The sequence below is a fragment of the Sorex araneus genome, chromosome X, assembly GCF_027595985.1.
Source record: "Sorex araneus isolate mSorAra2 chromosome X, mSorAra2.pri, whole genome shotgun sequence".
NCBI lineage: Eukaryota > Metazoa > Chordata > Mammalia > Eulipotyphla > Soricidae > Sorex > Sorex araneus.
Window position 1 is genome coordinate 373,417,862 of NC_073313.1, and position 26,328 is coordinate 373,444,189.

Sequence of the window (26,328 nt, forward strand, 5' to 3'; positions counted from 1 at the left end):
GTAGCCTCTCACACGCGTGCGCCCGCCCACTCGGGCGTTTCCCACTGTGCAGACTCGCCTGTGGCAGGCCTGGACCCTGCTGGCCGTCTCACGGCGTTTTGAGCCTGCTGAGCTCGGCCCCTCCAGCGCCCGAGTCACTGGAATGGAGAGTGACGCCGTGAGGCAGCGTCTCTCAGGCTGCTCCCCCCGGGCCCGGCACACGCTCAGGGCAGCAGCGCGGGGCGGGGTGAGCACACACGGGCCCCTCAGCGCCTGCGTCACCCTCGGGAGCCCGGGGCTCTTCCCCTCGTGCTCCTGCTCCTTTTGCTGTTGGTTCTGTTTGGGGGTGTGGGCCTCAGCAGCCCTGCCCCGTGCTCAGGCATCGGCCCTGCCCTCCTGCAGCCACTGGCACGGCGACCCACAGCTGCCAGCCGGAGCAGCGAGCTAGACACGGGAGAGAGAGCCGAGTGGCCTGGAGGAAGGCGCCTGCTCACCGGGCCCTTGATGTCCGGCTCTGTCCTCCCCACACGCCCGCCCCACCTCCTCCTGCACGGGCGCTGGCCACCGTCCTCCGGGCAGAGGTCGCCTGAGAGTGACCAGCACAGTCTGACCGGCTTGCCCCGTGTTTTCACCCGTTTACAGCCTGCAGCTTCTCTGTCTCTGGGAAGCACCAGCACGTGGCTGGCTGTCCACGAGGATGGAGTGAGCGTCTTAGAACACGACTCCCTGGTAAGTGGAAGCCCAGTCTTCCCAGTGACGAAGTTGGGCACTGACAGGCCGCGGAGGGTCCCCCTCAGGGTGCTGGCCAGGCCACGGGGGTCCCACCCCTCAGGGCACTGACCAGGCCATGGAGGGTCCCCCCCTCAGGGCACTGACAGGCCGCGGGGGTCCCACCCCTCAGGGTGCTGACCAGGCCGCGGGGGTCCCACCCCTCAGGGCACTGACCAGGTCGCGGGGGTCCCCCCTCAGGGCACTGACAGGCCGCGGGGGTCCCCCCCCTCAGGGCGCTGACCAGGCCACGGGGGTCCCATCCCTCAGGGCGCTGACCAGGCCACGGAGGGTCCCACCCCCCTACCCCTCAGAGCACTGACCAGCCCACAGAGGGTCCCACCCCTCAGGGCGCTGACCAGGCCACCGTCTACCACAGTCACCCCACAGAAAACATGTCCTAGCCCCACGTTCTGTCATTTGGCAAACGTGGCTGATTCTGACGGTGACGGGGGAGTAGCTGCCGGGACAGCCTGGCGGTACCATGGGGGCCTGTGTGGGGGCCCTGGGCCCCCAGGCTCACAGCGCCCACGACGCCACCCGTGGACTTCCAGAGCCCAGTGACGACTCACCTCCCCAGACCCGGGCACACGCGTGGTTCCTCGGGGCTTCTCCCGGGCTCCAGCAGAGGCCCGTCTCCTCTGCGGCGTGTGTCTGTCGTGCCTCGGAGGCGTGAGGCTGCTCAGGCTGTTCGTCCCCTTTCCTCCTCCTGGAGTAGCTCGGGCAGCCGCTGGGACGCCAGTTCCTCCTGTGGCCCGGCTGGAGAGGAGACGCGTCCCAGTCACTGTTTCTCCTCAGGGGCAGGGAGGGCGCCTGCCCTGCACGCACCTGGCCGGGGCCATCCCCAGCGCCCCGCCTGGTCCCCGAGCCCCCACCCCCAGCTTTGAGACAGGAGTGACCCTGGGCACTGCCAGGGGTGGCCCCCAAACGGACAGGCAGGAAACAAGCCTTTCGTGAAGGACTTTCCTTCCCGAGTGCCTCCTGGATCGTGAGTGGATCCCGGGAGAGGTTAGGGCTCCACGGAGGGCTGAGTTCCCGGGAGGTGGGAACCTGCCTCCAGGGCTGAGATTCTCCCTCACCGCTCGGATGGACGCTGGGGGTGCCCGTGGCAGCTGCTGGCAGGGGCAGGTGGGACCCTGAGGATGGACACGGGGTGTGTGTGTGAGGGGCTGCGGGGGGGCGGATGGGACCCTCAGGATGGACACGGGGGGTGTGTGTGAGGGCTGCGGGGGGGGGCGGATGGGACCCTCAGGATGGACACGGGGGGTGTGTGTGAGGGCTGCGGGGGGGGGCGGATGGGACCCTCAGGATGGACACGGGGGGTGTGTGTGAGGGGCTGCGGGGGCTGGATAGGACCCTCAGGATGGAGGTAGGCGTGTGTGTGGTGGGCTGCAGGCAGGGCAGGTGGCCCCTCTGGAGGAGAGAATGGGAGTAGTCTCAGAATTTAGCACACCCAGAAATGCCCCATTAACCCTCAGGATTCTCACCCCAAACCCAGTGCTCTCGGCCTACAGATGTAAAGCCGACTTCTCGGGGAGCCGTGAGCACTGGTGGCTGATGGTCGTCAGAGCGGGCTAATATGCGAGTAAGGGCGTTGTGTGTGAGGGACGGTAACGGCTGCCCCCTCGCTCTCCCCGGGCTGGGAAGGAGCTGCTGCTTCTCTGAATTTCTGTGTTTCCTGCAGCGGGATATTGCGTCAAAGTCAAAATTATTTTGTTCATGAAGTCAAGTGGTTCCTAGAAAACGCCGCTGCGGTCTGGTGGGACGGAAGCCCCGGGGCGCCTGCTCCAGGGAGTTCGCAGGGGGCCTGGCCGGCTGCCGCTGGACCCCCAGTTCATTTGGGCAGATGGTCTCGCAAGTTGAATATCACGTGGCCTTGACCAGGGGCAGGCGACTCCATTTGCTGGCGGGAATTTTGTCTCTGTTGGCGCCAGAGCCTCGCCCTGGACCAAGCGCTTCCCAGAGCTCTGTGGAAGATGAGGGAGCCACCGGGGGCAGCCGGCGTCTCCTCAGAAGCTCTCGGTCCCACAGATTCAAGGACTTGGCGGAGACGCTGGCGCAGGCTGCCCGAGGGCGCGGCCAGGCAGGGCTAGAGTCCGCCACCCCTTGTCCGGTCGTGGGTTCTCTGCTCAGGCCAGGCAGCCGTGAGGCAAAGCCCAGGGTGCCCCCTGCAGGCATTTGACCCCCATAGGAGCGAGAATCCCACCTCCAGCTCCCGGACACGGCCGCAGCCTGCGTGCCAGTGTCCACTCTGCCCAGCTAGATGGGTCACGAGGGGAAAGCGTGTTCCCGGGCGGCCAGCAAGCCCAGTGCCCCTCGCACACCGCTCTCTCCCTCCGCCCCTGAGCGTCCTCTCCCCCGCAGCGGCTGGTGGTCAGCTACCCCTACAAGGACCTGATCACTTTCGGGGGCTATCAGGACGATTTCATGGTGGTCATCAGCAATCCCCACTCCAAGGACAAGCCCACCGAGACTCTCCTCTTCGCCATGGCCAAGCCCAAGGTAAGTGGCCTCCCGCCAGCGTGTCCCGCCCAGCCGCGCTGCCCGAGCCCGTCCTGCCCAGCCGTCCTCCTGGCCTTGGCCTGGGTCTGAGCTGCAGGGGAGCAGGAAGCGCAGCTGAGAGTCGGCCCGCAGAGCTGCCGTGTGCTGCCCGTGTGCCCAGGCAGCCGGGCCCTGGCCAGGCCTGGCACAAGAGTGGACGCTCCCACTTGGTTGGTGAAGAAGCCGAGGAGGAGCTGAGTGCCCAGCGGGCCCCAGATGGCCCAGTGGGACGAACCCCCTTGCCCCGGGGCCCCGGGACGTGGGTTCCCAGTTTCAAGTCACTTGCACAGGGCGAGAGAGTTCAGAGGGCCAGTCAGTCGTCCTGGCTGTGACCCCAGCACCACACACGGTCCCCCAGCCCCACCAGGAGTGAGCACCGAGCATCAGGCACGTGGGTAAAACTGCACAGAAAGGAAACAAAAATGTTCCTGCCCTTGTCCCTTTATTGGTCTTTTTTGGGGCCACACCCGACAGTGCTCAGGGGCGACTCCTGGCTCGGCCCAGGCGTGACCTCTGGTGGTTCTGCGAAAGCATTTGTGTGCTGAGGACCCAGATGGGCCAGCCACGTCCAGGCAAGTGCCTGAACTTCCTCTCAGGCCCGCCCTGTGCAGAGTCCGCAGGACCCTCAGACGAAAGGCCTCGCAGGAGCCCCTCAGCTCTGAGCAGCAGCGGGAGATTCTTTTCCTAACATGGTCAAAAGGATCCCGCACTGCGAGCCGGAGCCTGCAGCACCTTCCGCTGACAGTGTGATGAGCACTGCCCCCGGAGGGCCGGCTCCTGTCCCGGGAATGTGGGGTGGCTGAGGGGAGTCTGGCCGCCCGCCCAGGAGGGCCTCTGGGGCTTGACGATTCTGCTGCTTCTTTCAGATTCTGGAAATCACCCTTCTGATGGCCAGCTACATAAACCACTTCCACCAGCAGAAGGCTGTGCTGCACCACCTCTCGGCCCCCGCCCTGCTGTCCGCCCCCGGCCAGGGCGCCCAGCCCCGCCCGGCCAGCACCAGGCCTGCCAAAGGCCCCACTTTGCTCTGAGCTCGGAGCCCGCGGGGGCTGCAGAGAAACCCCAGCTGGCTGGGGGGGGGGGGAGCACACATGCAGCCTCGTCTGCCCACCCCCGCCACCCCCTGGCCTTTCCCAGTGCAGTCTGGGGAGGGGAGATTCCAGCCCCTCGACACAGCTGCTGCCTGTCTGGAGACACTGGCTGTCACAGGCTCCGGCTCCGTGGGGGACGGTTCCCGCACAGGCAGCAGGAGGGGAGGGGCAGCTCGGCCTGCGGGCTGTCCCGTGGGAAGGGTGGGGGGCAGCTCCTGGCCTGCAGACTGTCCCGTGGGAAGGGTGGGGGGCAGCTCCCGGCCTGCAGGCTGTCCCGTGGGAAGGGTGGGGGGGAGCTCCTGGCCTGCAGGCTGTCCCGTGGGAGGGGTGGGGGGGAGCTCCCGGCCTGCAGGCTGTCCCGTGGGAGGGGTTGAGGGGGGCAGCTCCCGGCCTGCAGGCTGTCCCGTGGGAGGGGTGAGGGGGGAGCTCCCGGCCTGCAGGCTGTCCCGTGGGAGGGGTGGGGGGGAGCTCCCGGCCTGCAGGCTGTCCCGTGGGAGGGGTGGGGGGGAGCTCCCGGCCTGCAGGCTGTCCCGTGGGAGGGGTGGGGGGGAGCTCCCGGCCTGCAAGCTGTCCCGTGGGAGGGGTTGAGGGGGGCAGCTCCCGGCCTGCAGGCTGTCCCGTGGGAGGGGTGAGGGGGGAGCTCCCGGCCTGCAGGCTGTCCCGTGGGAGGGGTGGGGGGGAGCTCCCGGCCTGCAGGCTGTCCCGTGGGAGGGGTGGGGGGCAGCTCCCGGCCTGCAGGCTGTCCCGTGGGAGGGGTGGGGGGCAGCTCCCGGCCTGCAGGCTGTCCCGTGGGAGGGGTGGGGGGCAGCTCCCGGCCTGCAGGCTGTCCCGTGGGAGGGGTGGGGGGCAGCTCCCGGCCTGCAGACTCTCCCCTGCGGGCTCAGAGGAAATGACTTCCCACGCATGTTTTACTTGGTTTGCTGGCTTGCTGGTTTGCGCGGGGCCCACACCTGTGATGCTCGGGGCTGACTCCTGACGGTGCTCAGAGGGCCACATGAGTGCTGGGGTCCAGGCAAGCGTCCTACCCACTGGACTGCCGTTCTGGCCCAGGCCAAGCATGTGTTCTAAAGGAGCCAGTGGCCTTTCTGAGGAAGGAGGAGCATTCACAGGAGGAGCCCAGGGCTGACTGTCCCCCGTGCCCAGATGGACGGGCCTCCCAGCGCCCAGCAGAGCAGAGCCGTGACTGGCCACCAGAGCCTGGTGGGATGTGTCCCTGCGGTGTGCCTTGAGCAGTCTTATTTATGTCGGTGTTTGTATTTATTTTGGACCATTCCTCACTGTATACTGGGCTGAAACCAAGAGGAGAAACCCGTGAGCTGCTGTCTGCCTGCGCTGCCCCGCCCTTCCTTCCGGGCAACGTGTGCTTTTCATAGATCTTTCTGGAACGACCTGTCCTGCGCCGGGAGCCCCAGGGGGGCAGCGCCCGGGTCACAGCTCAGACGATCCCAGAAAGTGGCCTGGACCCTGGAAGGAGGCGTCATTCGCCCCCCTGAGCCTCAGGGCAGAAGTACGTGGGGTCTGAGGAAGAACTCCCCAGCTTGGAAGCTCGCTCAGGAGCCTTCTGTCTGGGCCACAGGGGTGTCTGCACTCCCAGGAGACCTTCCTGAGGCTCGTCTGAGTCACTCTGACCCGTGTGTGAGAGGATGTGTGAGGGAGAGTATGAGAATGAGTGAGAATGAGAGTTGTGTGAGCTCGAGAGACTGGGTGTGTGAATGTGAGGGTGAGTGTTGAAGATTGAGTGAGCGTGTGAGTGTGAGTGTGTGTGTGTGTGAGAGACTGTGAAGCTGAGAAAGTGTATGAGTAGGAGTGTGTGAAAGAATGTGCATCATAGGGGCCGGAGAGATAGCACAGTGGGTAGGGCGTTTGCCTTGCACGCAGCCGACCCGGGTTCGATCTTCGGCATCCCATATGGTCCTCCAAGCACCGCCAGGAGTAACCCCTGAGCATTGCTGGGTGTAACCCAAAAAGCAAAAAAAAAAAAAAAAAAGAGAAAAAGAATGCATCGTATGTGGGCCTGTGTTTGTCTATTTGAGGGTGAGTGTGGGATATGTTTGTGTGTTATGTCGGGAGTCTGTTATGTGTGTGAGGATGTGCGTGAGTGTGTGTGTCTGTGAATGTGTCTGTGTGAGCACTTTCTTTCCTGACAGGGTGAATTCATCCTCAGAAACTCCCCGCGGATCTGCTTCTTTAAGTGAGGAGTTAAACCTTAGCTCAAAGAGTAGGACCTTGGACTTGGCATTTATTTTTGATAGAGAAGACATAAATATTTTGATAGGAAGAAATCAATTTTCTGTAATTGATGATGTGAAATTTTTTCTAGGAAATTACATAATAGCCATTTAAATTTTTTGAAGTATTATGATTGTCTGTGAGAGATGAATGTTGCATTGGTTCTGTATTCCTCCTATCATTTCTTCCCTTCCGATCATAATAAACGACACACAGAATCCACTTGCGCCAAATCTTTCCAAGAGTCCCCAGGAGCTGCCTGAGGCTGAGGCTTGCCGTTGTGACACTCGGTCCCTCCCTCCCTGGCTTTGTGTCACCCGTGCTGCGTTTTGTCTGGTGTGGGAGGTCACGCTGTCCTGGCAGGGTCCTGGGGCCCCGGAGCTCTCTCACCTCACCCAGGTGAGTGGTGGCAGAGGCCTGTGGCTCGGGTCAGGGTAGGTGGGCCTTGCCCGGAAGTGAGTTTAGCTCTCCGTGGACGAGAGAACTCGGTGGTGCCTTCTCAAGGGTCTCCTCCAAGTGCGATTGTCTGGGGTTCCTTTGACGGGAAGGCAGTGCCTGCAGGCCTCCGCCCTGGAACGCTTTGGTCACAGGTGCCCTGAAGGACGCTGGGGCAGTTTGTGCCAGGAGCACCTTGCCTCTCAGGAAAGGCCGTGACTGAAAGCACCTGTGGCCGTGGAGTGGTCCTGGGGCGGCTCTCACTGGCCGAGTCACGCCTCAGTAGCAGTCCTGGCACTGGGGACACCCGCAAAGCTGCTGTCGCCGTCGTCTGCCGTGTACGAGTTCCCGGTGAGGAGCAGGAGGCCCTCGACGGTGTCTCCGCACGTCTCTCCCGCCATCCACGGCCCTGCTCCTCGCAGCCACCTCCTCCTCTCTCAGGGCGCTGCCACCTCGCCCTGGGCACCCGGCACGGGCACAGGCGGCTGCGCAGGAGGGCAGGCCCAGGCTGGCTCTGCAGGGGCGACTCAGCCAGGCAGGAGGCCCGGGTTTGAGCCCCAGTACCCCAGGACCCCCAGCACCACTGGGGAGGACCCCAAAACAAAATTAGGGGAGGACATTCTGTCAATACACGATTTCAATATGTAAATTCCATCTTGCAAAAGTAAGAAGCAGAGGGACAGAGTGGTAGCACGGCGGGGAGGGCGCTTGCCTTGCACGCGCTGACCCGGGTTTGAGTCCCACCATCCCTACGGTCCCCCCAGCACCGCCGGCTGACTCCCCAGTGCAGCGCCGGGAGAAACCCCTGAGCACTGCCGGGGGTGGCCCCTCCCCCCAAAGAAAGCGGAGAGCAGGGAGACAGCGTCGAGGCGAGGGCCCTTCGACCCTCCCCGAGCACCCCAGGCCTGCCCCTGAGCACTGCCTGGGAGCTCCCAAACACAAGTCTCAGAGCAAGAAGGAGAGAGAGAGGGAAGAGGAAACGCCTCCAGTGACACATCAGACGCGCAGGACAGCCTGGCCCCGGAGGGCAGTGGGAGGCGGCAGGGGGAGGACAGCCCAATGGCAGGTGTCAGAGTCTGGTGCCCGCGTGTGTCCACACAGAAGCACGAGCACTCTGCTCGGGCAGTGTCTCGGGAGGCTCAGCCACCCCCGAGGGGGCCAGACGAGGGGGCTCAGAGGGTAGGAAATCCCACGAGCCTGTCAAATGCCAGAAAGAGCGAGCTGACCGTTCTGAGGGAAAATCTCACCGAAATGGGGAAGCTCGGCGGAGCTGCAGGCGAGCTCGAGTGGGCTTCCAACTGCCCCGCCCCCGCCCCGCGAGGTCTCGGTCCTGTGAGTCCTTAACAGCAGACGCCAAGCGGTGCCTCTGTCTGGGTGGGTCTCCCACCTGTCCGCCAAGCTGACCTGTGGGTCCGCCCACCCCTCTCGTCATGACCGACACGAGCGCCCCCCTCCCTCCTCAGGCCCACATTCTGTTTCTGGTAAGGGGGTGAGAACAGGTGGTCGCAAACCCCAGATTTAACTCTTCACTAACTTAGGCAAAAGGACGAAGACGTGATGACCTCGAGAGCCGCCTTCTCAGAAAGCGCAGCGCGGGGTCGGGCCAGGCGGCGACAGGGCTGCGTCCCGGACAGCCAGCGCCTGCCACAGCACCTCGCTTTGGCTCCGGCACACTGCACGTTCTTTCAGGACAGAGTGGCTCACTGCTCAGCAGGAAGTGCTCACTTCTGCCCAAAGACAAGTCCTCATTTTTCCCCGTTTCAGTTGGGAAAACCCCAGAGAACAGCCTGGGTCAGCCCAGTGCAGGTGGAGCGTGCGCAGTGAATCACCCCGACCAAGACGTGGGGCACTGGAGCGAGTCCCCCGTGGAAGCGCCACACAGCACATCGGCCGTGTGTCGCGAGAGCTGCGGCCGTCAACTCCTTCCCAGTGACGTGGAGTAACAGCTCTTCCGCTCAGGGCCGTGGGCCTGCTTGTCTGTGTGCAGAGCTGGAGCCGCCTCTGCGACACTCGGGAGCAGGACACGTGCTCCAGCTCCCGGCCTGAGCTCCGGCACTGCAGAGCGTCCCGTACAGCCGCAAGGGCCGCCAGAGGCGCTGGCCTGGTCCCTGCAGCCCCCCGGAAGCTCCCGCTTGGTTTCTCATAACCCAGTGCTCAATCAGAGCGACTCCTTCCTCACGAGGGCGCTCTACCAGCTTGCTTTCCCGAAAGTCACCCCAACACTTCACTTCCCCCCTCCAAGCCGTGCGCACCCCCCACCAAACTCCACGCTGCCCATTTCATTCTGCAAGGGGTGGGCAAGCGCCTCTGTCCATCACCAGCGAGAGCCTGCACTGCCCTTCCTGCAGCCATCCCTGGATGTCCTGAGAGTCGCCCAGGAAATCCCGAACAAGCCGTTGGCCAAGGGAAGAGCCTTGTCCTGCAGGGGCTGCCCAGACCGAGAGCAAGGGTCTCCCGGTCCTGAACAGCCTCAGACTGGATCCAGGCAGTTTAGAAGCATCCGTTATCGAGTCCCGTCTGGAGACATCCATCGACGTCAGCTAAAACAAACAAGCAGGCCGTCAGCACTAATCCAGGTGTGGTTAGCCTTGAACGGTTAAGAATCTTTTGGCAGCTGAGGAGAGCGCTGCATACACATCTATACTGTCTAAACGAAACGTGTTTCCAGATGTTTCCGGGGCACCCCGTCCCTACATCCTCGGGGGCCCTGCTCACTTTCTGCTGTCTCCCAGACGCATAGCAGCCAGCCCCGAAGAACAGCTGTCCCCCAGAAAGGCGCGTCCCCCGCAGGAGCCTTCCCCGTTGGTCCTGGGCATGTGAGGTGGAAGCCGAGACTTCCTCAGCATTCCAGACCAGCAAACCTCCAACCCAGCTCTACAGAGCAGCCCCGGCCCCCGCGCTGCTTCAGGCCACTGTGAGTTGCAGGGCGGGAATCTCGAGTTTGACGTTGTCGCAATGCAAAGTTTGACACTGCTTTGGAGACTCGCAGAGATCTGCACAGCCCGCAGAATCCACACAAAAATGATGCATCTATGAGGCACCCGCACATGAGATTACACACGTGCTTTTACTGGAATTGCTACAGAATCAGGTGTTAGTCACGTAATCTGCAACAATTTGGCTGTGAGACTGGCGGTGCGGGGCTCACCTTTCCTCCCGTGGGGGCCAATGGAATAAAATAATAAAAGGGCTGGAGCTATAGCACAGCGGGTAGGGGGTTTGCCTTGCACGCGGCCGACCTGGGTTCAATCCCCAGCATTCCATATGGTCCCCTGAGCACCGCCAGGAGTAATTCCTGAGTGCAGAGCCAGGAGTAACCCCTGAGCATCGCTGGGTATGACCCTCCCCCGGCAAAAAAAAAAAGAGAAAAACAATAAAATAAAATAATATGTTATTAAGAATAGAGCACACATTAAAATCCACACTCAAATCTCCCGGGCGGCTGCTGCTCCCTCCTGCCCAACGCCCGCCTGGGAGGGGCCCGCGGCTGCGGAGGCGCGGAGGGCGGCGGGGGCCCGGCACGTGGCCGCCCACAGCTCCCGGCTGACCCGCGGCGCAGGCCAGGGCCCGAGTCCGCGCCGGAACTACAAGTCCCGTGATGCCCCGCGCGCAGGCGCCGGCGCTCCCATGGCAACGCGAGCGGAGGCGTCGGGCCTGCGGGAACGGCGGCCGCGATGCCCGGGTAGGCGCGTGGCGCCGGTGCGGCCCTGGCTGGGGGCGCGGTGGGCGCCGCTGCGGGCCGCGGGGGAGTGGGCGGTGGCCGGCGCTGGCCGCCCCCTCGGCCCGCAGGGCGCGCGCCCACCGCCCCCAGTGCCCGCCGGGCCGCCTGCAGGGGTGCTCGGCTGAGCGGTGCCAAGGGCCGGGGCCGGGGCTGCTCTGCCCACAGGTCCTGGCACTGACCAGAGGGGTCCTGCGGGGCGGCAAAGTGTTCTCCCGTGTTGCTTTTGCTTTGTAGGTCGAGAGGGATTCTTGAGGGCGGGCCAGGAGGGAGGCTGACGGCCAGTGTACGGGGGCTCCCAGCGGTGCTGGGGGGCTGCGTGGTCCCAGGAATAGAAGTTGGAGCCTGGCGCATTCAAAGTAGCGCTCGGGGCTTCTCCTGGCCCTCAGGGTTCCTGCAGAGAGAAGTACTCTGGGGCAGTGCTCCTAAAAGTGCGGGTTTGCACCTCTCCCACTTTCTGGAAGATCCTGCTTTCGAGTTGTGTGTTTCCAGGGGCAGTTCCCTGCCGACCCCTGCCTGCAGGCCCCGCAGTAAGCCAGCCCGGCCCGGCCTGGGCGCCGTGGACCGAGCCCCGGCTCTCTCCCAGGACCCACGTGGGCCGCCAGCCTGGCCTCTGCTTCCCTGCCCGCTGAGTGTGTCCTTCTGCCCACAGGGAGACACTCTGGGAGATCGCGCGGGCTGAGGTGGAGAGGAGAGGAGCGGGAAGCAGAGACGGCGGGCCGGACAGCGGGGAGAAGACCGTGTTCTTCCTTGGCAGCAAAGGCGGGGTGAGGCTGTGGCGGGGAGCAAGCCCTGGTGCTCCTAAGATGCTCCTGAGCTCGGCCCCAGGGCCCCGGGCAGCGGAGCGGGCACTGGGATGGGCTGCGGGGCAGGACGCTGATGTGTCCCACCCTGCTGCAGGCCGAGCGCTCTGGAACTGAGGCCGGAGTGGGCGAGGCTGGGCGTGAATAGCTGCGGGTGGCTGAGGGGACTGTGTGGCTGTGCACGGCTGTGAGTGTCAGTGATCGTACACAGCTGTGAGTGACTGCAGGCCACTGTGTGTGGCTGTGAGTGACTCGGTGATTGTGTGTGGCTGTCATCACGGATGACTGTGTGGCTGTAAGTGACTGCGGGTGTTATAACCAGAGGTGACTGGGTGTGACTGTGAGACTCTATGGCTGTGCTTCCTTATGGAAATTTGGCCCTCCTGGGCCTGCACCTCTCGAAATGGGTGTCAGGAAGCAGTGGGGACACTCTCAGGGTGACCCTCTCCTGCCCTCCCCAGGCTCTTTCTTAGGCTCTGAGGAAACCCTAGTTTCTCTCCTTAGCGGGACTCTTGTGGGCCCTGATTCATACAATGGGAGTCAGCCGGTCTTCTCCGGTCCCCAGAAAGGAAACCCCTCCTCGCCCAGCTATCTCAGAGCCTCCTGTCACTCAGGTGCCGGCCTGAGAAGGGGCACAGGTGGGAGGAGTGGGGTATAGGAGAGTGAGGGTCAGCTCATCTGTCTCAGAGGGGGGCTGTATGGAGAGATAGGGATGTAGGAGGAGAAACTGCAGGTACCTTGATGTTGGGTGTGGACGCAAGGGGCAACATGGGTTGCACCTTGACATGTTCGTCAGCGGGACTCAGGCCTTTGGACATGTGATGGCGTTATAATGTAAGGACATTATAGCAATGCTATAAAGATATAATAATATTGTAAGACACTATAGCTACATTGAAGAGCCCTATAGATGTAACAGTATTGTAGTCACATTGTAGCCACATTATAAGGATACTGTAACACTTATAAGGACACTGTAGGACATTGTAACCACATGTAAGCACTATAGGACATATGACATTATAGCCACATTGTAACCACATTCTAAGGATACTGTAACAGTATTGTAATGTCACTATAGGACATTACAACCACATTATAAGCCCTATAGGACATTATAACATTATAGCCACATTGTAACCACATTGTCAGGACTGTATAGGACATTGTAACCACATTATAAGGCCAGTCTAGGACACTGTAACTGCACTGTAAAGATATTGTAACAATATATAAAGACTCTAGGACATTGTAACATTAGAGCCACATTGTAACCACCATTGTAAGAACCACTGTAACCACATCATCAGGAAACAGTAAACACATTGAAGGACATTGTAAAGACACTGTAAGGACTCTATAGGACACTGGAACCACACTGTAAGGGTTACACAAGGACACTGTGACTGCAGTGGAAGGACTCTGTAAAAGACATTGTAAGGACAGTCTGAAAGTATCTCGAGTGCTAACAGCCGCTCCTCCTCAACCATCCACGGATCTCGGGGACTTGCTGCAAGAAATATGACTGGAGCCAGGCAGCGCTCTGGTCTAATGTGAGGGACCATGACAGGACAGAGAAGAAGCCTGTGTCTGGGTGTCCTGATGGGGGGAGAAGGGGCCTGTGTCAAGGTCCTGACAGAGGAGAAGAGGCCTGTGTTGGGGGTCCTGACAGGGCAGAAGGGGCCTGTGTCTGGGGGTCCTGATGGGGGAGAAGAGGCCTGTGTTGGGGGTCCTGACAGGGGAAAAGGGGCCTGTGTCTGGGGGTCCTGACAGGGGAGAAGGGACCTGTGTCTGGGGGTCCTGAGGGGGGAGAAGGGCCTGTGTCTGGGGGTCCTGAGTGGGGGAGAAGGGCCTGTGTCTGGGGGTCCTGACAGAGGAGAAGGGGCCTGTGTCTGGGGGTCCTAACAGTGCAGAAGGGGCCTTTGTCTGGGGGTCCTGACTGGAGAGAAGGAGCCTGTGTCTGGGGGTCCTGAGGGGGAAAAGGGGCCTGTGTCTGGGGGTTCTCATGGGGAAAGAAGGGGCCTGTGTCGGGGGTCCTTAGGGGGTAGAATGGGCCTGTGTCGGGGGTCCTTAGGGGGTAGAAGGGGCCTGTGTCTGGGGGTCCTGAGGGGGGAGAAGGGGCCTGTGTCTGGGGGTCCTAAGGGGGAGAAGGGGCCTGTGTCTGGGGTCCTGACAGGGGAGAAGGGGCCTGTGTCTGGGGGTCCTGACAGGGGAGAAGGGGCCTGTGTTGGGGGTCCTGACATGAGAGAAGGGGCCTGTGTCTGGGGGTCCTAACAGGAGAAGGGGCCTGTGTCTGGGGGTCCTGAGGGGGAAAAGGGGCCTGTGTCTGGGGGTCCTGATGGGGGAGAAGGGGCCTGTGTCTGGGGTCCTGGGGGGGGAAAAGGGGCCTGTGTCTGGGGGTCCTGAGGGGGGAGAAGGGGCCTGTGTCTGGGGGTCCAGACAGGGGAGAAGGGGCCTGTGTCTGGGGGTCCTGAGGGGGGAGAAGGGCCTGTGTCTGGGGGTCCTGATGGGAGAAGGGGCCTGTGTCTGGGGGTCCTGAGGGGGGAGAAGGGGCCTGTGTCTGGGGTCCTGACAGGGGAGAAGGGGCCTGTGTTGGGGGTCCTGACATGAGAGAAGGGACCTATGTCTGGGGGTCCTGAGGGGGGAGAAGGGGCCTGTGTCTGGGGTCCTGGGGGGCCTCCCAGGAGCAGGCCCACACTTCAGTGATCCTTGCTGCCCTTCAGCGGTGTGGGAATGTTCTAGAAGCCGTGCTCACATGCCTGGCTCTCTCGGTGTCAGCATTGCTGGGCGCGTCAGGCAGCTGCCAGTTGACCGCTGGGGTGGGGCCTTGTTCTCTGGTGCCGTCCATCAGCGAGACTTGGAGTGACGCTGACAGCAGTGCAGGTCGCTCCGACGGAGAGTTGACAGTTAAGTTCTTCCACTCCCAGACTTAGGGATGATTATGAAAGTTTCTGGGTTTCAGTTTCCAGGTAATTTATCATTCAAGTGATTAAAAAGCTATTTTGGGCCACAGTTACAATAATAAAATGTTACATATGTCTGACATTAACACAGTATCTCTGAATTTCCAGGGAAAGACTACGATTATCCTAAGATGTCTTGACAGGTACGTGTTATGTTAACCTTTAGACGACATTTTTTTGCTTATTCTCACTGTGTAGTTGAGAATCTTGAAGACATTGAGAACAATTTTGAGACTGAAACAAAAGAGTTTGATCCTCAGAGCCTTGGGTCTCCCTGAGTCGGGAGTGGGCATGCTCGCCCATCTCCTGACGTCCCGCCCGCACTGATGAGCAGTGGGTGCGAGTCTCAGAGCCCCGGGGCAGTGCCTGGACCCCTCACGCTGCCCTCGGTGGGGTCGGGGCGAGGGAGTGCAGATTTGCCTGATGATGGCGAGTTTTCAGCCATTTAATGCTTCCGTCTCAGCTCCTTTTCCGGGGAGCACTTTACACCTGGCTCTATGCTCAGGGATGGCTGCAGGGGGACTCGGGGGCCTCTGCGGGGGTGGCCATCGTGTCAGGCAAATGCCCGACCTGCTGTGCACTCGGCCCCCAGTGCCCGTTCTCAGCCTCTCCCCGAACTTCAGAAACCTCAGAGTCTGCACGCCAGAGGCCCGGGGTCGGGCCCCAGCCCCTCGCAGAGAGCCGCAGCCCGTGCACTCAGACCAGAATTTCTCTGCCACTCAGCGAGTTCCTCCCCTCCAGTGAGCCCCACGCCCGCCTGCCTGCCCAGGAGAGCGGGCTCCCGAGGCTGCGACTCACTCTGCCCCGCCAGGCATGGGGGCCGCAAGCGGGAGCCTGCGGGGGCCGGGCTGGGGGAGTCGTGCCTGCAGCCCTGGGTTAGCTCGCCTGGAAAGGGCCGCGAGCAGCACTCAGGAGTGTGCGGGGGGAGGTTTCCCGCCGGAGTCGGCGCAGACACTGCCCGTGCACGCGTCCGGGGCGGTCTCTGACAGCGCCCTCCAGTGGCGTGGCCTCGCCAGGGAGGAGCCCACACGCCACACCTGAGGCCTCTGCCGAGGCGTGGCTGCAGCCCGAAACTGAGGCCCCGAGTCAGCGCCAGCCTCCGCGGCAGAGGGCCGGGCACGCGCACACCTGAGCTCTGCCCCGAGTGGGGGTCACGTGCGTCGTGCCCTCTGCCAGCCCCCGCAGCGTGTCCCCGGCAGCGGCCCCTCGGGTGAAAAGGGAGAGTGTAAAGCGAGCACGAACCGGGGTGGGTGGTTCTTCAGGCCTGTGGCCTCGGTTCCAGCAGCAGGACAAGGGCTGGTGGCTGCCATGTGTCTCGGCTGCCCCCGGGCAGGCTGGGGCTGGGCGGTGGGACGCGGCCAGGGACAGACCTGTTAGTCTCCTGAGCGGAGAATCGGGTCCCCCGGCTGCTGTCAAGGCCAGAACCAGGGTCTGCCACGTGGCCTCATGCCGAGAATGTGTCCGTCACACGCCCTCAGTGGGCAAGCCAGCGCCCAGGGCCCTCCCTCCCTGCTGTAGCCCGACCGCGGTGGCCCCCGGGCACGCACGAGGTTGCCTCTCCATGATGAGCTGCTTCCGGAAGGAGAAAGGACCTGGGTCCAGGCACTGCTGACCCCCCAACATTGTCTCGTGTGCAGGGACGAGCCCCCGAAACCCACCCTGGCCTTGGAGTACACATACGGGAGGAGAGCGAAGGGGCACAATGTGGTGAGTGTCCCCACGGGGCCGCAGCCCCCCCCCACTCTCCCAGCAGCCCCTGGGCCGGGACCTGACCCCACTTCCCTCTTTGGTGCTCTCGTAACTCCATTGTGCATTTGATAGTATCGTGGCGATGCGCATTTCTTTACCTGCCAGTCCAGGGGCTGCTTCTGGAACAGTCTGCCTGCGCGAGGTCAGGGGGCTGCCAGAGTGGGCTGACCGACTGTCTCCCCTTTCTCATGGGCTCAGTGGTGCCTCTGGGAAGATGGAGGCGTCTCCAGAGAGGGAGTCAGAAAGGGTGTCGAGAGGAAAGCACACGCAGCATGAGGCAAGGCATTCCTCTGGGAAGGCTGGCACATGCTGGAACTCTCTAGAAAGGCCCGGCTGTGGATGGGCCTGACCCGACGTTGCATCTGCAGGAACACAGGAAGACATGCAGCCGCCTCGTGCTGCCCCTGATTCACCGAGGCAGGAGGGCGAGGGCGGGAGGAGACGCTCACGGCCTTGGCTGTTGGCTCGAGAGGCTGGTGGGGGTCCTGGGAGACAGTTCCATGCCTGCCCCCGGTGGACGCTCCGCCATGCAGAGTCGCTGCCCCTCACCCCTGCTGCCTCCCACCCTCAGTCTGTTGGCAGAGCCCAGGGTCTTGGTTGGTTTTGGTGTTTTTTGTTTTGTTTTTAAATTAATTTGTTTTTTAATTGAATCAGAGTGAGAGACATTGTTAACACCCATCCCTTCACCAGTGCACATTTCCCACCACCGATGTCCCTCCCGCCACACCTGCACCCCCCTGAGTGTGTGTCTCTTCCCCTCCTTTTGGGATAATATTAAGCCTTGCAATACGTATACTGAAAGTTATCAGATATATTCTTTTATCTACTTTTAACAATCAATTCCTGTCCAAAGTGATCATTTCCAACTATCATTGTCATTCTGGTCCCTTCTCTATTCTAGCTGCCCTCTGCCCCCCACACTTCTTGTAGTAGCTCCTGTCCACTGACCAGTCCTCCTGGCCCGTTTACCCTGGACTTGGGTATTAGTCTCATACTATTTTTTTTAACGTATGTATCTCGCAAATGAATACAGTCGTTCTATGTCTGTTCCTCTCCCTCTGACTCATTTCACTCAGCATGATACTCTCCATGTCCATCTATTAATATGCAAATTTCATGACTTCATTTTCTTAACCGCTGCATAGTATTCCATTGTGTAGATGTACCATCGTTTCTTTTTCCAATTGTTTGTTCTCAGGCACTTGGGTTGTTTCCAGATTCTGGCTATAGTGAATAGTGCTGCAGTGAAAATAGGGGTGCAGATGGCATTTCTGCTGTATTTGGGCCCCCTGGGTGGTATTGCTGGGCCATATAGGAACTCAGCTTCCAGTTTTTTGAGGAATGTCCATCCTGTTTCCCAAAGGGCTGGCCCAGCTGGCACCCCCAGCAGTGGAGGGAGCCACGGGGCTTGATTCCACGGTGTCCGTCCCACCGTCCCGCTGGTTCCTTTGTAGCACTGAGCGAGGACACCCAGCACTTGTCGCCCTCTCTGTCTCAGTGGCACTCACGCTGTGCCCGCCAGCCCCAGACCACGGTCTCTGTGCCCCCTCCTCAGCTGTCAGGCACGCGGCTACCTTCCAGACCTTGGCAGCGGGAGACTGCTGCAGTGAACGCGGGCTTCTAAAATCAGGTTTCTGTGCTTGGACAGACGTCAGGGCGTGGGACTGCCCGGACGACGGGCCCCGTGTTCGGTGTTTTGATCCGTGTCTGTGCTACCCGCCGTAGAGGCTGACCCGACTGCAGGGACGAGGCGGCCCCGCTCATGCCACACTGGCTGCTCTGGGCTCAGCGGAGAACCACCCGCTCGGGTGTGAGATGGTGCCACTTTGTGTCGACTCGACGCCCTTGGCAACGCCAGCTGTGAGCGCGGTTCATGCCCCCTGGACGAACGCGCTTCCCCGTCTCTGCGTTTCCTCGCTCCCTTCCAATGGGGCTGCTGGTTCCTCTGTTCCTGAGCCTGGTGGGCAGCCGTGCCTTGTGCCCGTGACCGCCACCGGCTGGCACTAACGAAACAGGAAGAAAGCGAAGCTCCCAAACAGAAAAGTCCTACCCTGGAAAATGCTTGTTTTGCAGCCCAAGGACCTGGCTCACTTCTGGGAACTCGGGGGCGGCACGTCCTTACTGGACCTCATCAGCATCGCCATCACGAGCGAGTCCGTGCGGTAAGCAGGGCGGGCGCGGCACGGGGCAGGGCGTGGGCTGTCCCCCCTCCGGTGGTCCCCGTGTGTGGGTGCAGGGCAGAGCCCACTGTGCGGTCAGTGGCTGTCGGGCTGGTGGCATACCGACGGCCATCAGGGTAGCTTCCTGGGGTGCTGCCGGAGCTGGAAGGACTCGGGGTGAGAGGTGCCCACCCGGCTGTCCCCGCTGACCCCGCCTGTGCCCAGGCCAGCGTCCGTCAGTGCTGGCTGCCCTGGGCCCACCTGCAGGCCACCGTGTGGCTGACTGTTGTCGCCACGACTCAGGCTAGCCCCCTCTGACGCAGGGGCCTGCCGGGCTCTTCCCCGCCATGTCCTCTCCCTAGGACATTGTCCGTTGTTCTGGTTCTGGACCTCTCCAAGCCCAACGACCTCTGGGTCACCATGGAAAGCCTGCTGCAGGCCACGCGGAGCCACGTGGACAGAGTGAGGGCGAAGCTGGGAAAGACCAACTCCAAAGCGGCCTCTGAGATGAGGCAGAAGGTCTGGAGCCACCTGCAGAAAGACCACCCGGTGAGGGCGGGCGGGCCCCCTGCACCGCGGGCTCGTGTCTGGGCCGCCGCGCCGGGGAGAGAGGGCTGCCCAGCGCTCAGCTTGCCCGCGCCCCCTCGCCCCCGCGCCCCCGCACCCGGCTCTGGGCAGATCTGGCCTCTGGCCTCCTTCACTGTCCCGGCCTGCGCAACCACGCGCTGGCCCCTGGGACCCACCCTCGTAGCTTGACCTCCTCCAGCTCCATCCCAGGCGAGCCCCGGGTGGCTCCGTCTCCAGTGCGAGTGTGACCGTGTCCCCTGGGCGAGCGTGACGTGCAGCCTCTGGGTGGAGGCCGGGAGCAGAAGCTCGGCCCTGCGGAAGTTTGGCCTCAATCGTTGAGAGCTTTGGGAAGCCCCCTCCTGCCCCGAGCCCGGCGAGGCCCTCCCCCACGTCCCGCCCACACTGGCCGTTCCTAGTTGGCCGGCACAGGCCCCTCGCCCAACTCCGTGACGGGCACTCCTCCCGCCCTGCAGTGCCGGTGGCCCCTGCTCAGGTCTCTCCACGTCCTGCTTTGTCTTGATTTTACCCCCCTTGGTGTATGGGGCTGGTCCTCCCCGTTGTACGTCTCTGGCCCCCGGCCCTGCTGCGCTGAGTGGACACTGTCCCTCCAGCACCGCGTGTGTCTCATGGTGCAGGGACTTGTTTGGCGCCACCCCCACCTCTTCGCTGCTTATTTTCGCTTCTCACATGGGGTCAGGTCATTGGGGACGCCCCGGGGGACGCCCCGGGGGCCAGCGTTGTCCTCAGCTCTTCTCATGAGTTAGGTTCTAATGCCAGGAGTTTCAGGTCGCCTGGACAGACTGTTGGGGCCCAGGGAGGTGCTGCAGGGGTGTCGAATGTGGCCGGCCCACGTCCTACCTGCAGAGCCGTACGGGTCCCTGAGCACCGCCGGCCGTGGCCCTGAGCGGTCTGGGCTGCCCCACCCTCCCCCGCCTGTGTGGAGACGATTTCCCCTTCACTCTCTCTCTGCCTTGATCACATTCAGCCTTTTGACAGAGACCCACCTTTATTACTTGGAATCTTCCCCAACCATCAGACCTGCCGAAAAGGCATCATTAGATCATTTGTTTTCCATTGCCGATTATGAGGAGCACATGATGTCACGTGGCCGCTGTCCCATGATTTTGGATTTCTAATATTTCAGTAATAGATCTGGAGCCGTTGTGGGTGGCAACTCAGGGCCTCATCAGGGCGGGGAGAAGGGCTGGCTCCACCCCAGCCCAGCAGCTGTGATCTTCCTTTACTTTGGGGGCTGACTGTGGCATGAGTATTTTACACACACACACACATATATACCCCAGACACACGCTCACACACATGCACAAACACACACACTCACATGCAGACAGACACACGCTCACACACACTCCCATGCAGAGGGACACTCACGGGCTGACCGACACACAGACATGCTCTCTCTCACACACACACACACACACACACACACATGCAGAGGGACACTCACAGGCTGACCGACACACAGACATGCTCTCTCACACACACACTCACACACACACACACACACGCAGAGGGACACTCACGGGCTGACTGACACACAGACATGCTCTCTCACACACACACTCACACACACACACACACACACGTGCAGAGGCACACTCACGGGCTGACAGGGCCAGCGTGGGCCCCAGAGGGTCAGGCTTCTGGGCCCGGCCACCCTCCTTCCTCGCCCCTCCTGGCGTGAGCAGGGTCTGCGGTCAGGGCCAGAGCCACGATAGCGCAGTCGGTTCACTCACAGGAAAGGCAGAAACTGAGCAGGACGGTGGAGCGACGTCCTCACAGCTGCCGGGCGGAGCTCGCGGTGGGCGGCGGGCGGGGAGCGCGTGTCCGGGCCCTGCCCCTGGGCCAGCCGGCCCGCCTGAACCCCCGACGACGCGTCTGCCCGCAGGACCGCGAGCTGATCGACCCTTTCCCGATCCCCCTGGTCATAATCGGGAGCAAGTACGACGTCTTCCAGGTGAGCCCTCGCCCCCACTGGGCGCCGAGCACGCGTGTGTGCACAGGCGGGGGCCCGTGACACAGGGCAGACGGGGGCCACGGGAGGGGGGGGAGGCCTGAGGGCCGCGGAGGGTGGAGGGCTGGTTCCTCACCAGGGACGGACTCGAGTCCCTCAGGGAGGCGGGGTCCCCTGCCGCAGGGCCCGTCCCCTGGCACGGGCTCCCCTCCGGCCCCTCCAGGACTTTGACTCTGAGAAGAGGAAGGTCATCTGCAGGACGCTGCGGTTCTCGGCCCACCACCACGGCGCCTCCCTGCTGGTGAGCGGGGCCAGCGCGGGGCCGGGGAGGGCGGGCAGGGCCAGCACCGCCCCGTGCTCGCCCTCTGGCCTGACGGTGCCCGGCGTCCCTTCACTGTGCCGTGGCAAGGACCCCGTGTGGTCAGGCCTCCACTGCTGGGCTTCTGTCTGCTCAGACTCCAGTGCTCACGGCGGGTGGGCCCATGCTGCTCCGGTCTGCCGGCAGGGCCGAGCGCGCCATGCCCTCACCCCCGGGCTCTGCTTGGGTCTTAGTTCACCAGCAAATCCGAAGGCCTGTTGCTGAAGATCCGTGGGGCCATCAACCAGCTGGCCTTCGGCATCGACAAGAGGTACGGGGGTCGGCCTGCCTGTTGGGGCGCCCCCGCCCCGCCCGTCCCCCCTCCCCTGCTCCCCTTCCAGTGGCCCCAGCTGACTGCCTGACTGTTAGGGATGGAATTGGCCGTTTGGGTGGGAATCTTGATGAGTCTGGGTGGTTCCGGTCTCTCTCCTCCCTCTGACGCTCTTCCTGTGGGCCCCGCGGTTCCAGGGGGCCACGGGGGGCTCCCCGTGAGGATGGGGGGGGTCTGCGCGGCTGAGCTGGATTCTGCCCTTCCCCACACAGCAAATCAGTGTGTATGGATCAGAATAAGCCGCTGTTCATCCCAGCAGGCTCGGACTCCCTGAGCCAGATAGGTGGGTGCCCGTGCCCCCCCCCTGCTCCCCCGGCCACCACCGCAGGCCAGTCCCCGAGCCGGCCCCCGCCCTCCGCCCCCCTCTGCTCCCTGAAAGTGCTCGCGTGTGGCTTCCTCCCCGCAAGCCTCCAGCTCCTGTTCCCAGCTCTGTGGTGCGGAGGGTGGAGGGAGGTGACCTCTGGGAGGACAGTGGCCAGCACCAACCGGCCTCAGGGCTGGGCAGAACGGGCTGAGAATGGCTGGTCCTCAGGCCCTCGGACTCGGCCCAGCGGGGCCCGTGCCGGCTGGGGAGCGTGTTGAGGAGAGGCAGAGTCTGGCAGAAGTGAAGATCCCCTCGCGGCCCGGTTTGAGAGCCACTCGCTTGCGGCCAGCCCGCGGCCAGCCCTGGGACCCCAGAGGGTGCCCTGAGCCCCGCCAGGCACGGCCCCCAAACCGAAACAGTCTGAATGTTTTTCAAATAAAAGGGGAATGAAATGCATAATCAGAATTTAAATCTAATTTAAAACTCAGGACAGGACAGCGGTGGGTAACTCAGAGGCCTGCAGTGTGGCCAGGCCCCGCGGCCACTGTTCCAGTAGACAGGCTGCCCGGACAGGCTCGAGTGGGCACAGAGTCCCCTCAGGGTTGGTGTCCCTCACATCACAGCGCCCCTGCTGTCCTGGGGCCGGGTTTCGGGTGCTCTGTCTCTGGGCCCACTCCTGCCTGTCTGACCCCCCAGGCCAGACTCGCGGGGTCGCAGCCTGTGGGCACGTGGGGGTCCGGGCGCGCGCAAGGCCAGGCCTCGGTGACGTGGGCACGTGGGGGTCCGGGCGCGCGCGAGGCCGGGCCTCGGTGACCGGCGACCCCCTCGCAGGCCCTCCCCCCATCCCCGACGGCGACCTGGGGAAGCTGCGCGTCCAGACGCCCCTGGAGCTGTGGAAGAAGGTGTACGAGAGGCACTTCCCGCCCCAGGTCAGCCGGCTTCCCGCGCGGGGGGCAGCGGCGGGTGGCCGGGCCGCAGTGACGCGGCTGTGGTTGCAGAGCACCAGCACCCTCAAGGACACCAGGGACCCGGCCCGAGACCCGCAGTACGCCGAGAGCGAAGTGGACGAGATGCGGGCCCAGAAGGACCAGGTGCGCCCGGGCTGAGCCCTCACGACCGCCCGGCCCGCACTCCCCTGCTGGGGAGAGGGCAGCCGCTCTGACAGCCCGGCACCGGGTGCGGTGGCCGCTTCTCGGAGCCCCGAGGCGTCCAGGGAGGTGACAGGGTGCAGAATCCGGACAGTGAGGCCCTGGGGACTCAGCCACTGCAGCCAGCCAGGGTCCCCCGCAGGTGCCCCCGCAGCCCTGCGCCGGCCCCCGCACCCCACCCCTGTGCTGGCCCCCCGCACCCCACCCCTGCGCTGGCCCCCGCACCCCACCCCTGCGCTGGCCCCCGCACCCCACCCCTGCCCTGGCATTCACACCCTGCTCTGGCCCCCACACCCCACCCCTGCTCTGTGACCCCACACCCCACCCCTGCCCTGGCCCCCGCACCCCACCCCTGCCCTGGCATTCACACCCTGCTCTGGCCCCCATACCCCACCCCTGCTCTGTGACCCCACACCCCGCCTCTGCCCTGGCCCCCGCACCCCGCCCCTGCCCTGGCCAGACCTCAGGGGACACACGTGCTCGGAGGGAGCAGTCGCCCGACAGCCCCGCACGCAGCTGCGCCTGTGGCACAGGCTGGCCCGGCTGCCCTCGCCCGGGCTCCATCCTGCCCCTGTGTGTTCCTGGACAGTGGTCAGGGAAGGGGGCCCTGGCCCAGCTCTGCCCTGCTCTGACGCTATAGAAACACTTGGTTGCACCTGAAATTGTTGAGGTGGCTTGTGCAGCTTAAGGCCGGGGGGCAGGTCTAAGGTTGGGGGTGCGGGTCTAAGGCTGGGGAGGCGGGCCCAAGGCCGGGGGGCGGGTCCAGGGCCGGAGGCGGGCCCAAGGCGGGGGGCGGGTCCAGGGCCGGAGGCGGGCCCAAGGCGGGGGGCGGGTCCAGGGCCGGGGGCGGGCCCAAGGCCGGGGGGGCGGGTCCAGGGCGGGGGGGGGGGCAGGTCTAAGGCTGGGGGCGGGCCCAAGGCCGGGGGGGCGGGTCCAGGGCCGGGGGGGGCGGGTCTAAGGCCGGGGGCGGGCCCAAGGCCAGGGGCGGGTCCGGGGGCGGGTCTAGGGCCGGGGTAGGGCCCAGGGCGGGGGGCGGGCCCAAGGCCGGGGGGCGGGTCCAGGGCTGGGGGGCGGGTCCAGGGCTGGGGGGCGGGTCTAAGGCCGGGGGCGGGCCCAAGGCCGGGGGGGGGGGGGGGGCGGGCCCAGGGCCGGGGGCGGGCCCAGGGCCGGGGGTGGGTCCAGGGCCGGGGGCGGGCCCAAGGCGGGGGGCGGGTCCAAGGCCGGGGGCGGGTCCAAGGCCGGGGGGCGGGCCCAAGGCCGGGGGCGGGCCCAAGGCCCTGGCGGCTGCTGGAGCTTCTCCCAGCAGCTGCTGTCTCTGTTCCAGGAGCTGGACCAGTACAAGAGCGGCTCCTCCAAGTCTTGGAAGCAGATGGACCTGGACCCGTGAGCCGGTCCGAGCAGCGCCGAGTGTCCTGCCCCGCGCGCTGGAGGCCGCCGTGGCCCGTGGCCGGCGGCCCCGTGGGAGGCATCGCGCTCCGGCCGGGGCCTGAATAAATCACCTCCGCGGCTGAGCGGGTCCGTCCTGGTCCCGGAGTCCTGGTCTCGGGGGTCGGGCGAGCACTGTGCGGCACACACACCCTGGGAGCTTGGACGGCCGTGCTCCGAGGTGGTCGCGAGCTGCAGACCCTCGGGGCGGCCCGGGCTGGGAGCCGGCGCGTGCCCCCGGCCCGAGCCCCCAAGCCACATTCAGTTCCGAGGAAGCAGAACGGCCCTTGCTGGCCAGGGGCCGCTTACTCACCGGGAAGGGGCTGCCACCCGCCAGGAGCCCACCTCCGGCTCGAGACTCACACCAGCACGGGCACTGGGGCGCTGGTATGTGTGAGCACTGGCATAGGGACGCAGTGCACGGGGTTGTGTGAGCACTGGCGTGTGAGCACTGGCATGTGAGCACAGACGTGGGGATGCAGTGCACAAGGCTGTGTGAGCACTGGTATGTGAGCACTGGGATGGGGACGCAGTGCGCGGGGCTGTGTGAGCACTGGGGTGTGAGCACAGGTGTGAGCGCTGGGCTGGGGACACAGTGCGTGGGGCTGTGTGCTGACCTTCGGGGAGGCCAGGCTGGCGGGGACCCCTCCCCTGTGTGCAGCAGCGGAGGGAGCTTCCCCCTTCGCTTGGTTTTCCTCCCCGGCGCCGCCCACTGGTGCACACGGCCCTGAGGTGCCAGCTGCCGTGGGAGCCGGCTGGGCTGGCCAGGGTGGCAGCACGTCCCACTTGCAGGGTGCGCCAGACCCCCGGCACGCTGGGGTCTTTCCGAGCCTGAGGGGCGGCGGCGCCTCCCCGGGCCGTGGGCGTGTGACGTGCGTCATCTGTCAGGCGCTGTGACCCCGCAGCGGCCGGTGCCGGGGCCTCTGAGGCCCGCCCTGTCCTGGGTCCACAGCGTCTCCAGACCCGTGGACCCCGCGCTCAGACACGGAGTTTCCCAAGGCTCCCGGCCACATCCTCCCCGTCTGGCGCGAGACCCCCTCGTGCTGCCGCGGTCACTGGACCCATCGGGGGTGGAGCCCTCCCGGCGTCTGAGGCCCCACCCCTCGGTCACCACAGTCACCCGAGTCTGGCCCAGCCACGAGGCCACGGCTGGGACGGCAAGACCCAGTCGGGCTGTTCAACCCCCAGGCGGCGTCTGAACTCCCTGTGTCGCCTCTGACCCCTGCAGGCCACCGGCCATCTGGTGTCCGTGTCACGTCAGGCCAGCGGCCGTTCCCTGTGGGCACGGGAGAGAGGCCCGACCGCCGGGCGTCTGACAGCGGGGTGGCGCGGCCGTGTGTGCGCGAGTCCGTGCCATGGGCTGTGTCCTCACGCCCGCGGGGGCCCTCAGCCCCCAGCCTGTTGCAGAGACGGGCACGGGCGCCCAGCCCCCCTCTCGGCCCCGCCCTGCCCAGCCTCCTGTGCTGACACCTCCCAAAGGTGCACCCGAGTTTCCCAGCCCCAGTGCTCCCCGGGCGAACAGACCACACAGAGCACCACGCTTCCAGCACGGTGATCGCCCTCGCAGGCCCGGACAGATGCAGACGCTGACCAGCGGGGGTCTGGGGTGGTGGGCCATGCCCCGGGGGGGCTGGGGAGGGAGGGCAGTGCCCTGGGGGGTCTGGAGGGGAGGGCCGTGCCCCGGGGGTCTGGGATGGGATGGGAGGGCAGTGCCCTGGGGGGGCTGGGAGGGAGGGCAGTGCCCTGGGGGGTCTGGGGGGGAGGGCAGTGCCCCGGGGGGGGGCTGGA

At 64.2% G+C, this 26,328-nt stretch overlaps 2 protein-coding genes across 5 annotated transcripts in view; both read left to right on the forward strand.

The window, feature by feature from the left end:
- Nucleotides 1-4,519, forward strand: part of PLEKHH2 (pleckstrin homology, MyTH4 and FERM domain containing H2) — a 64,984-nt gene extending 60,465 nt beyond the window's left edge. For all 3 annotated transcript variants that reach the window (XM_055123149.1, XM_055123150.1, XM_055123151.1), the window contains 3 exons: nucleotides 622-708; nucleotides 3,112-3,249; nucleotides 4,155-4,519. In XM_055123149.1, the coding sequence (XP_054979124.1) occupies nucleotides 622-708; nucleotides 3,112-3,249; nucleotides 4,155-4,319 (390 nt within the window). In that variant the 3' untranslated portion in view covers nucleotides 4,320-4,519. The remainder of the gene's footprint in view (nucleotides 1-621; nucleotides 709-3,111; nucleotides 3,250-4,154) is intronic.
- A 6,085-nt stretch (nucleotides 4,520-10,604) lies between these two features.
- Nucleotides 10,605-24,641, forward strand: DYNC2LI1 (dynein cytoplasmic 2 light intermediate chain 1). 2 transcript variants are annotated; one of them, XM_055123231.1, is made up of 13 exons: nucleotides 10,605-10,725; nucleotides 11,414-11,528; nucleotides 14,636-14,670; nucleotides 16,165-16,234; nucleotides 18,350-18,438; nucleotides 18,759-18,984; nucleotides 20,909-20,977; nucleotides 21,198-21,275; nucleotides 21,527-21,603; nucleotides 21,876-21,946; nucleotides 22,799-22,896; nucleotides 22,966-23,058; nucleotides 24,440-24,641. In XM_055123231.1, the coding sequence occupies exons 1-13, from the start codon at nucleotides 10,718-10,720 to the stop codon at nucleotides 24,500-24,502; spliced, it is 1,092 nt and encodes a 363-aa protein (XP_054979206.1). In that variant the 5' UTR covers nucleotides 10,605-10,717; the 3' UTR covers nucleotides 24,503-24,641. The 2 variants fall into 2 exon arrangements, with proteins under 2 accessions (XP_054979206.1, XP_054979207.1); XM_055123232.1 differs by having other exon boundaries at nucleotides 18,798-18,984.
- The last annotated feature ends 1,687 nt before the right edge of the window (nucleotides 24,642-26,328 follow it).